The sequence below is a fragment of the Colossoma macropomum genome, unplaced genomic scaffold, assembly GCF_904425465.1.
Source record: "Colossoma macropomum unplaced genomic scaffold, Colossoma_macropomum, whole genome shotgun sequence".
Lineage (NCBI taxonomy): Eukaryota > Metazoa > Chordata > Actinopteri > Characiformes > Serrasalmidae > Colossoma > Colossoma macropomum.
This window is the reverse complement of record NW_023495692.1, coordinates 1-12,500: the sequence shown is the minus strand read 5'-3', so window position 1 is coordinate 12,500 and position 12,500 is coordinate 1. Positions and strand designations below refer to the sequence as shown.

At 36.6% G+C, this 12,500-nt stretch overlaps 1 protein-coding gene across 1 annotated transcript in view; it reads left to right on the top strand.

Moving 5' to 3' along the window:
* LOC118802827 (ribonuclease inhibitor-like) overlaps positions 1–8,831 on the top strand; it is a 54,072-nt gene extending 45,241 nt beyond the window's left edge. The window contains exon 8 of the mRNA XM_036563249.1: positions 8,564–8,831. Coding sequence (XP_036419142.1) covers positions 8,564–8,831 — 268 coding nt within the window. The remainder of the gene's footprint in view (positions 1–8,563) is intronic.
* Positions 8,832–12,500: the final 3,669 nt, after the last annotated feature.

Here is a 12,500-nt window from a genome sequence, read left to right as displayed (position 1 = left end):
TACGTTCATCATTAACTTATACATAAGGTAAAGAGAAACAGGTATTTAAAATATATCAAAATATGTCAGAAACTGAAAAACAACAAAAATGAAGATACAAGGTTTTGTTCCAACAGCAGCGATATGCTGTCAGTGTGTTTGTGTCCTTACTGGTCTGCATGTTTTTCCTGTGACATCACTTCCTGTACACAAGTGACTGCACCTTCAGCGACCTTTCAATCAAACTCATGTTAGTGCACAATCCACCTTGGTGATGAGGAGAGAGAGTGATACTGAGAGAGAGAGGGAGAAAGAGGAGTGATTGGAAATGCTTTATAAACACCCCTAATAACCTCTCCATATAGTAATCAGTGATGCAGATGAGATAGGAGGAGTCCTTCAGGATTATAGACCACCATTACTAACACACACACACACACACACTCTCTCTCTCACACACACACACACACACACATACACACACACACACTCTCTCACACACACACACACACACACACACACACACACACACACTCTCTCTCTCTCTCTCACACACACACACACACACACACACACACTCACACACAGATATAAGGCTGCATTTTGTCAGCACAGAGAGACTCTTAAAGAGCAGCTGAGTGGCTGAAGCTCTCCTGTCCTTCTGGAGGTGATCAAGATGAACTCTTGGTGAAGATGGACTCCTCTCACCATCACACCACACACACTAGGTCTGGGCTATATCTAAAAATAATTACCACATTTTCTAGTTACAAAATCATGATTATTGACTACCCTAACCAATACACACAGTTTGTTACAGCTTTGATGTACTTTATATATTTGCTTTTTCAACATTGACTGTTTGCATGAAAATCTTTCATAAAAGTCACATATTACATAATATAACACTGAATAGCTCAACATCTTTTGGAAACTACTTCAGCTGTCATTTTAATAGATGGTATTGCAAACCTTTGTTCATGAGCTTCTTCCTGTGTAGCTCCATTGCCACTTGTGTGCTAATAGCACTCTCTGCTGGAGAAACTTCAGACTGCAAGTGGTTTCCAAAGCCCACACACTTTACATACTACAAAGTCACATTTAACTAATCAAAACCACTGGGATGTTCCAACCCCAGTTTCCCCAACATATTTACAAGCTGTTCAACAGTAAATTAGTCTCTCCAGGTCGTCTCTCTGGTTCTGTCAGTTTCCCAATGCTATTATTGCCTTTTAAGCGTCATCATCGGCTTAACTGCCAACAATAAACTTATCAAACTTATAAAATTATCAGCAGTATCCGATTACACTGCCTTATCGCCCAGGCTCATGTTACAAAAACCCTCAAACCACCAACTCACTCACCTCTTTCTATCACTGTCTCTCTCTCCCTCCTAAAGTTTAACCTAAAGTATTTTTTAACCCATTATAATCCCAGACTTAGACTTAGACTTATTATTCAGTAACTACAGGTACAGACTTCAGTGCAAACTGGTTGAGCTGTTCTTAGGTTATAGAAGTGTGTAATAAAGCTTTGGGCACCACAGGCGGGCCCTGGACATTTAAGGGGTTAACAACACAAATGATGGATTGTGCTCACAGCGTATACTGCATTTACATAAACTACTCCGCTCTGTGTTTCTGCTTTAGATTGTAATGCTATAAACTAGAGGTGGGCAATATGGCAAAAACATCATATCATGATATAGATATTTTTTAGGATATATTTTACAGACACAATATATGTCACAATGTAGAGCTACATTTAAAAACTGCCATCAAAAGCACTGGATACAATGAATTATATTGAGCATTTTCCACAGTGCACTGCTGTAAATCCAGTTAAACAGGACTGATTATGCTCTTTTTATAATGAAACATGCACTTGGTCAGTTTTCTTTAATTACAGATAGTCAGAAAAGCATATTGTTTATCACAATAACAAAACTTATCATGATAAATATTGTCATATTGCACTCATCAAATATAAAATACATGTTTAATGTATTGTCTACATTCTGCTTGTGCATTGGACCTGAATGTAGACGTTCTGAGTTTTTAGCACCAAACTCTGCTGCACAGCTGATGATGATGAATGAAAGTGATTCTGATGGTGAACAGCAGTGCAGCATGAATGAGCTTTAGATTCAGCTGAGTGTCAGTATTTAACCCAGAGCTCCAGCAGCATCAGCTTCATTACACACTTCACCACTAGAGGGCGATAAACAGTAAGACATCATAAAACCTTACTGCAGTGGAAGAACTGCTTGTCTGACTCAGCCCTCATGCTTTTCTCATTGTGAAAAATAAACATAAAACAATGAAGAGAAGTGTAACTGAACTGCGCATTATCTTTTGATGTATTGTTTTATATTATTTTACTTTTATATTTACTAACACCACATTTATAATCTATAGTTTTGGGGGTTAGAAGTGTTACTTTAAAATGTATTCTGTTACAGATTATTGATCAGCTGGTTTAAAAAAAAAATTGTAATCTAATCCAAAGGATTACTGTATGACATTAACATAATCTGATTACTTTCAATTACATTTGGATTACTTGTCCTTTAATTATATGAAAGACAAGAGAAAAAATCAACAAGACTTTTTCATCAAGAAACAAGAATGATCAAAGTGACTTATCTGCTTTTTCTGTACTTCCATTTAAAAACAGTTATTCTAGAAGTAGAGAGAAGGTGAGGACATAAGAAGCTGAGGAAAACTTTAAAAATTGCTACACTGAGGGTAAAACTGTAGAATTATTCAGTTCATCAACTATGCAAATACAGTTTAGTTCAAAACTACACTGCTGTCCTGACACTTATTTGTTAAAAATCTAGTTCTTACCAAACGTGCCAATAAAAGATCAATCTGGTAAACATCTTCTTTTAAGACCCCTCCTTATGAATGATTATTAAACGGAGACCATTCTAAAAACTCTTAACTGACCTTCATTTGTGTTCTAACTGCTAAAAGGTCTATATTAGCTCATTATACTTGGAATTCAGTATAAATGATGATAATTTACACAAAGTAATGTTTTGTACCCATCATTCAAAATCTACTAAAGAACAAAATCATATGTCAAAGTGAAACTATCTTTAGCACTCTCACACGTTAATGTGCTGTTAATGTCAGATCACTCAAAATCTGGCAAGTTAATATTAGAAAAAAACAGTTTATAGCTGGACAGTCTGTAGAAAACAAGAATAAAAGAGTTTATAGATTTTCTAGATATATAGATGAAGTAAATCCAGAGTAAATGACTAAATCAGATATCTTTGTGAAAACACTGCAATCTTGATTCTACCAATAAAATGAAATACTGAATTTCTATGGATTGGCAAAAAAACAGACCACTGGGTTTGGGGATTCTTCAAAAATCCCCTCCCTGCTTCCTTAAATTAAAAACTCTTCACATCTACACACTTCATGATATAACTGCAAGTTTAGGCAAAAGGTGATGAGTTTGTGTATGTGGTTTTACTGTAATCCTGCTGGTCATCCCTCTGTTTTTATAATGTACCTGTAATCTGATTATTGACTTCTTTACCGTAACTGTAACGGAATACAGTGAAGATTTTGTGTATCCTGATTATGTAACACCATTACATGTATTCTCTTACTAACCAACTATATCTATTACATAACATGTTTGAAGCCAATAAAATGGGTGTTAAGATGATCTGTTGTCCTGAATGTTTGTCTTTCACTACTGAACTGTGTTTTGTGTCTTCTCTTCACCTGAGTTTTATATAATAATTATACAGTATTCTAAAGTGAAGCACATGGTAACTCATTAATAATGAACTAGGAGTTAATAATGACCTAGAACAGTATAATAAAGTGAAACACATGGTAACTCATTACTAATGAACTAGGAGTTAATAATGACCTAGAACAGTATTCTAAAGTGAAACACATGGTAACTCATTACTAATGAACAAAGAGTTAATAATGATCTAGAACAGTATTATAAAGTGAAACACATGGTAACTCATTACTAATGAACTAGGAGTTAATAATGATCTAGAACAGTATTATAAAGTGAAACACATGGTAACTCATTACTAATGAACAAAGAGTTAATAATGATCTAGAACAGTAATATAAAGTGAAACACATGGTAACTCATTACTAATGAACTAGGAGATAATAATGACCTAGAACAGTATTATAAAGTGAAACACATGGTAACTCATTACTAATGAACTAGGAGTTAATAATGACCTAGAACAGTATTCTAAGTGAAACACATGGTAACTCATTACTAATGAACTAGGAGTTAATAATGATCTAGAACAGTATTATAAAGGGAAACACATGGTAACTTATTACTAATGAACTAGGAGTTAATAATGACCTAGAACAGTATTCTAAAGTGAAACACATGGTAACTCATTACTAATGAACTAGGAGTTAATGATCTAGAACAGTATTATAAAGGGAAACATATGGTAACTCATTACTAATGAACTAGGAGTTAATAATGACCTAGAACAGTATAATAAAGGGAAACACATGGTAACTCATTACTAATAAACAAAGAGTTAATAATGATCTAGAACAGTATTATAAAGTGAAACACATGGTAACTCATTACTAATGAACAAAGAGTAAATGATCTAGACAGTATTATAAAGTGAAACACATGGTAACTCATTACTAATAAACAAAGAGTAATAATGATGCTAGAAACAGTATTATAAAGTGAAACACATGGTAACTCATTACTAATGAACTAGGAGTTAATGATCTAGAACAGTATTATAAAGTGAAACACATGGTAACTCGTTATTAACGACTAAGATGTTAGTATGTTCTTCATTCGAATATGAACTATGAGAAAACTGCTTGTTTTTTTATTGTGCTTAAGACAACAGGAACAAGATTTCAGCCTGAATTATCCTTCCTTTCTACTAATAGAAAATACATTGATGATTGGTGAGTGTGGGTGGGCTAAAGCACTAGCTGCCCGCCATTGGTCAAGCTGCTCCATCACATGTTTTATTTCAAACCCCTACAGTTAAAATAAAAGACCACCACCTTTAAGCATGCTGGAGCTGTGTTTATTCTCTAGGCAGACTAACATTGATTGGCAACAACAGAGCCTGCATAAGAGCCTGACCAATAGCAATAGCATATATGCTATGATAAATGGAGTGATAAATGTGATGCTGTGTAATTATATATAAATATATGTTAATAGGCTGGTTATAATACCTGTATAGGAATGTGTTTTATCAGCCTAAACTGCTGTTTTCCAGCTCTGAATCTTATTATATAGAGCATTTAAACAGGAGTGATAGAGAGTGAGACCATTACAGTTTACTCTTCATATTAACCTACTGCTGGAAACTGAGTTACACACTGTGTTGACAAATACGTATTGTATAATTAACATCACTTATATATAAATTGTATTTTATATGTTAGATCAAGTTGTAATTAAATACACACACATAAACACTGTCTGATAGAAACTTGTTCTTCAGCTGTTGCGCTCAGCGTGGAGTGTTCTTGCCTAGTAATAAAGGTACTCAATATAGAGTCTAGTGATGTGGAGTCTAAAACACTAAGCTGGAACTAATTTGACCATACATATTCAAACACTTAATGGTGCATCTGTCCAATCTGGTTTAATAACGAGAAAACAATCTGCCCACAAAAAAAGTCAACTCTTCAGCTATCTAAACAACCTTGCACTCCTAACAAATCTGTACCTCTGAACTTTGTTCTCCTGTGCTCGAGGCGAGGCCACACATTTATGCCCTTGTATTTTTTATGATCGACTCCCCATATAAGGGTGGGATTAAGGTCAAGATATCTGTTGTGTTTGTGCATGGCATAAGCACTTCTAAGAGGTTTTCTACATGTGTGAAGTGCCCCTTCCTCTGTCTCTCTTTGAGGCCTTCCCGCTACTGAATCAGATTAGACTAACGACTAGACATGTTTCGACGTCAGACAGTTAAGAGCAATGATTCCTAATGTTATTTGTAGAATGGACACATGCGTTAGACACAGATTTGTATTTTTTCAGTACGACCAACAATACAAAAACATACGGCGAAAATGTAAGCGGGTTGCTCCAGGGCTGCGGTGCTCCCGGCCACCAGAGGGAGACGACGCCCACCTCCCAGGCCAATCAGCCCAACGTCCTACACCGGCATACATATCAACATAGATCGGTGAAACACTAATTAAACTTCTCACGAACTCTGTTGTGTTGATATTGTGGTGTTTTGGACTATCTTGTTGTTTATTTTTAAGTTCATTATGTTTGTTTTGGGTGTGCGGGTTATGTTGTGTCTGGGATTTGAGTTGTTTTGAGTGTTTTATGTCTGGGGGGGGTGAGCCTTTGTTTAGGTGATCTCTCCCCCATGATTTGAGGCTTTCATGTTTTGATTTGAAACCTGGTTAATAAAAGAACAGCTTGAGTCAGATAAAATGGCTTCACTTGACTGTTTTCTGAACGTCATCAACTTTGCTTTTATAGAGTATATGATGAGCATATAAAGGACACTTTCCACTCGACTATGAGTTTTATTCTTGGCCTGGTACTGGTGAAATTGAAAAAGGGATAATTACCTAATCACATTTCTTACCTTCCGCTTTGGCACAGTTTCCTCTCGTAAAAAACACTTGATACAAATATGACCATCATGCCAAAATAGGTGAACCTTTGATAAACTAATGTTAAATGAGTGCATCTCATTTTTAATTTTGCACTGGAATCTGGATCGTCCCTTGTATCTGTGCTTGTTATCTTAGTTTCCTCCTATTGATGAGGAAGCAAAGATGTGACAATATCTGTGAGATGGAATAATCAATTCCAAACATATTTCCAGAATAGACGTTCCTCACTCACTCATCACTTTCATCACCTGTAACTGGGCTTAAGGGATCTGCTGCTGATAGCAAACACATCACATCCTGGTTTTTAGATTTGTAATTAGAATCTGATGAGCAAAATTCACAGGTGGAGTTCCTCCAAGGGTCCATTCTCAGCCTGTTTTATTTAACATCTACATGCTCCCCCTTGCTCATGAATATTATATCATCTCTTACCCTAAATCCACAGGTAACACAACTGCATAAGTGGCCAACTCACAAGACTACATTTTGTATGTTTCATTGATTAACTCTTTGAAAGAAGTTATTAAAATGAATGGACGTGCCGGATTTCCTACAACTGAACCTGAAAATTGTTGTTTTTTTTTTATTTTTGGCCCTAAAGAAGAAAGTTATGAACAGCTTGACTCTGACACTAAACTACAACCAAGCCAGAACTCTTGATTGTAGTTATGGACCCACACTTCTACAGCCACATAAAGAAAACTACAATTCAAAAAAAAAATATTCAAATATTGGTCAATTGTCAATATTACTCCCATAAGAATGTATTTCAGTCAGATTTTTACTTAGAGTTAAGTACTTGAAGTACTTCTTTTAAAATACTTAATAAAGATACGACCGTTCTCTGTTAATAATCAGTGCATTGTGGTGTTGCTGCTGCCATTTATTTACAGAACCTAATAACTCAACACTGAATTCACTGCCTCCATGTAACTCACCATTAGCACACTGTGTTATTTTGACAAATTAACACAGTTTCTGCAAGGACTTTAACAGTCAGTACATTAACAAGCGATTTCACTAGCATTCTTAGAATGTGTCAGCAGTGGATTCATACGGACACCTGTGGTTCCCTAACTGGTTCCGCACCATTCATGTCCGTGTGTAACAGCACAGTGGATTCTGTTGTGTCCACCATATTCATCAACATTCACAAACATATTATCATACGCATGAACGCGTATTTTCAGATTGGCCGAAAACCAGTTGAGATACGACATCAGGCCTAATGTGACACTAGGCAGGCAATCCATAAGACTCCCATAAAACTTAACGTGACCCGCCTAGAATAAAAACTATAACTAGTACAACACAGACAGCTTCATTTAAAATTTTAACCCGGATTAAAGAATGTTTAACCCTCCAAATTTCATATTTTTTGCTTTCGCTTTAACTTCACCACACATTGTTTTTAACATTTTTTAAAAGATTAAAAAAACATTTTCCGCTGACATTTTGCTCGTCCACCCATATTTTTCACAATACATATCCAATTGTAACAGGTTTGCAATTTTAATGTTATTATTGCTGAACCTTAGATAAGGGTGTGGATTAACACGTATTTATTTGAGTCCTTACATAGACCAGCAAGAGAGAGAACACTCGCACCAAGATGCTTCAGTAGAGGGAATTTTTGGCTAAAGATCAAACTACTCTTTGGACTACATTCAAATATAGACAACAGAAAATAAAACAAACAAAACAAAAAAATGGATAATAAAGTCAAAAGGAACAAAATAGCTCGGAGTAAGTGATTCACAGTTTAAATGGTGTTAGGCAGTGTGGTTCTTGGGAAGCCGCTTGACTTGAAAGCCCTCTAGAGGCTTAATCTAAGTTATGACGGAATCACACTACTAATGGCTGGATTAACCTATTAGAAGTTCCTCTTATTAAATAAATTTGAACTGATGGTTCCAGCTTACGTTGGAGTCTGGGGTTGACTTCAGGAGGGGGCGTCTCGGACAGACTCGTCGAGGCTGGAGCTCACGGGCGGTGGTTCCTCTCCTCGCTGGTCTGATGCTGCGTCTCCGTGCGGGCACGCGCCTCCCCCTCGTGATTGGGCGGAAGGAGGCGTCTCGTTTGGCCGTCGACGGTGGAGCGTTGGGCGGGCCTTTCGATGGTCGTCTGTTCACAGATCAGTGCGTGGCTCTGGTGCGATGCTGGTCCTCCGTGGCGTCCGGTCCGAACCGCTCCCACTCCGCTGGCGAGGTTTAATCGCAATCAGGGTTTCTAGGCTGTGGTACGAAATTTAACTAACTACCTCTCTTAAGCAGATTCAAAAGTTTGTTGGATATATCCTCCCTGTACAACAAGAAATATCCACCTTCCTTCTCTGAGGGTCGGTTTAAATCTTAAGGTGTGTAGATGACAGGCAAGTTCAAACAAACAAAGGTTTCAGATCTGGAAAATTTTCATTCTAATACTTCTGACCTGTCATCTCTGATCAGGCCAGCACAAACTTAGAAATGTAGCTGTCTTCTTATTGAGAAAACGCCAGGACTTCGCCAAAATTTGCGGTGCGGCTCTGGGTTGCTGCTCGGCTGGAGGCTCCTTACCCTTTGGAGTTTGGTGCCAGAGTGCTGATAGGTTCTTCCTCACCTAAGGTTAACTAGCCATTCATTGTTTCCACCTCTGATTGGTTGGTTGCATAATTTTAGGAATGCCTTCCCCAGAATCACTGCTTCCCTTTGTTTCAGCTAGTTTAAAACAAAGAAAAAGAAACATTCCTATATCATCAAATTGGTTTAACTTCAAAATCAAGGAATGAACAATTAGGATATTCAGGCATGTTTGATAGAGAGAGTTTAACCCTTGTTACCTGATACACAATACATTTCAAGAACACAGGTAATATTTGGCCTATATATTCTGAACTGACCCATGCTGAAGAAATAAAATCCACAACGAAAGAAAAGAGGAACAAAGGAAAGAAAAGAAAGAAAACCACATTCAGGATACATATTGGTCAATGGTCTAAACTCATAGCAATTAAATGGTTGGGCTCTGTCTGTTATCAAAGTAGACACTACTTATTTCTAGTCACTTAATATAGAAAAAGATACAGGCAATATTTAGATAATGCAGCATAACAATAAGATTAATAAAACAAGTAGTATTGCTGCAAGATTATATAAATGTTGATAATCAAGCCGACAATGCAAGACGTTTCTTGGGTTCTTTATAACCCATGTCGTTAACGGTTGGGTGTGTTGTGTCTCATCCCTCACCACTTGGGGGTGTTGTAAGCCCCACATCTAAATGGCAATAAAATCTAAAAAGGCTCACTTTTGTTATAGATTCCTCATGACAACCTCGTTCTTGTGTCTCCACACTCGTGAAATGTACCCTGTTGAATGGTGGCCATTACTGTATTGGTGGCAAGGCCCTTTCGGAGGAACATTGATGTCTTAGATGAGTGGGCACGAGAGTGAATTGGGTAATTGTGAGGTGGTGGTGTGTGGATTAGAAAACTTTGCTGTGCTGATTCCATCGCAAGTGATGACTCGATATACAGCGCCTGTATGCCATATGGAGCAAAGGGGGGTTTCTAACCTCCCATAGTGGTCCCATGTAACGTCCTTTTAAGCTGTAAACTTGTTGCCAACTTAATCCTGTTTTTTTATGGCTTCTACGTCAGGCTTGGTGAGCCAAGCTTTTCAGCTCGGGTAATAGGAATGACTTTGCTCAACCAGATGTTGATGTTTTGCTCACAATTATAAAATATCTTAAAATAAATTCTTTTATTACAAAGTTTAGTCAAATCAAAAGCATCATATATGTTTTTCCTAGTACACTGTAAAAAAGTATTTTGTCTGACAGTGGGGGCCCCAAAATTGTCTGTAAAATAAATTACATACATACATGCATCATCTAAACCGCTTCTCCTTCTGGGTCCACGTGGGGTGCTGGCGCCTATCCCAGCTGTCATTGGGCGGAAGTCAGGATACACCCTGGACAGGTCCGCCAGTCCATCGCAGGGCAATAAATAAATTACTTATATATAATATAATTATTTTATATAATTTGTCAGATTAAAAACAGATCAACTGTAAAAAAACTGTAAATAACTGGAATTAACATCTATTTACTGTAATTTACAAGAAATCTTCCTATATTCCATATAATCTTTCACTTGTAAAAATATAAAATGTTATAATACTGTCATACACCTCTAAAAAAAAAAGAATAATTATCTTACAAAATCATAAAGAAGTACAGATAATTACTACTGCTATTACAAAAAGTTCTGTAAATCTAAACAACATTTTACTAAAACACAAAAACATGTATTTACTTTGGGAAAGCCCAGGTTTAATTATCTGAAATTACAAGATATTTTGCAAACAAAACATCAAACTTTTGTTTTTTTCATTTGAAGTACAGTAAATAAACTGTCAAAATGAATTTAATGTTTTAGTATTTTCGTCTTTAAATCTAATTAACTGTATTTATGTCATTCTTCATTTAAATATATAAGCTGCAGAAAAGATAATTCTAACTGACTCACACTGGTTTAGAAAATAAAGGTTCTGTCAGGAACATTTTTTGTTCTTCAAGGTACAAACGTGTAAAATTTTCCCTCAAAGGTTCAACAGTGGTTTTAAGGTCTGATTGTTAACCTTAAATAGTTTTGTTCCGATGTGAAAAGTTCGTATTTGTACCTTTTCATAACCGAATGTTTTAACAGAACAGTAAAAAATAAAAGCTGGGAGGGGAGGGGACGGGGTCAGTGTGGAGTCAGTACAGCTTAGAACATTCATTTCAGTGGATTTTATTAAACATTATTATTATTGTGATTATATCTAGCTACTGTATATTGTTTTTTTTTTCTGTGTGCCTCTATAGTCTCTCAACACTCCCACATCAAAGGTCATGATCTGATACTCCACAAGAACACGGTGCTCAAGTGAAAACCCAGACGTCCTGCTCTCTGCCATGCTGGCCTGTGTTCAGACACTGTGAGAAACCGATGAAGCACTCTTAATATGAAAGTAAAATAATATGAAACATAAAAGGCTGTCACATTTCAGTGCCCTTCTTTTTTTACATAATATACATGAGAAAATAGGAAAGGCTGAGTCAAGCCAGGCCAGCTTCTTCCACTGCAGTAAGTTATAATGTCTTCCTTTTTTATCGGTCTCCCTACTGGTGACAGTGTGTAATAAAGCCTGATGAAAACACATTCAACTGCACTACTGTTCATTCAGAGTCACTTGTCATTCACCATCATCAGCTGTGCAGTAACAGAGTTTTGGCACATTTTGGTTTACAACTCTACATTCTACATTCGGTCAAACACAGAATAGGAATGTAGAAGAAAACACAATGTGATGATATTTATCATGATAAAGTCTTATTCTGATACAGCAATATGCTTTTCTGAATATATTGTATATATCATCCGAATTAAAGAACACTTGCCCAACTGCATGTTTTCGTCATAAAGAGGGCATAATCAGTCCTGTTTTAACTGGATTAAAGCAGTGCACTGTAGGAATGTTGACTGAATTATTGGATCCTAGTTTTGATGGCTTGTTTTAAGATATAACATTAATGCACTGTGTGTCGAAATACTGTTATACATTGGTGTACTGTAAAATTTTTTTAACCTCTTCACTTTTGCCCCTTTTCCCAAGTTTTTGCCTGTATGACATATCCAGATTAAAAGGGTGCGCTGTTTCCACATGCCCGCATACTGTCACGATCTGTTCTTAGAAAGGTGACAGGTTTTTCCCCCACAGTCAGAATAATTTTATGAATTATTGTCACAGAAAGTGACAGAGGCAGGATGGCGGAGTTTATTTCTGCCTGACTCATAATCTCATAAACTGATCAGTGATATTCCCGCACGGCCGGATTTACAGATTGGATAGCGTTTGTTCA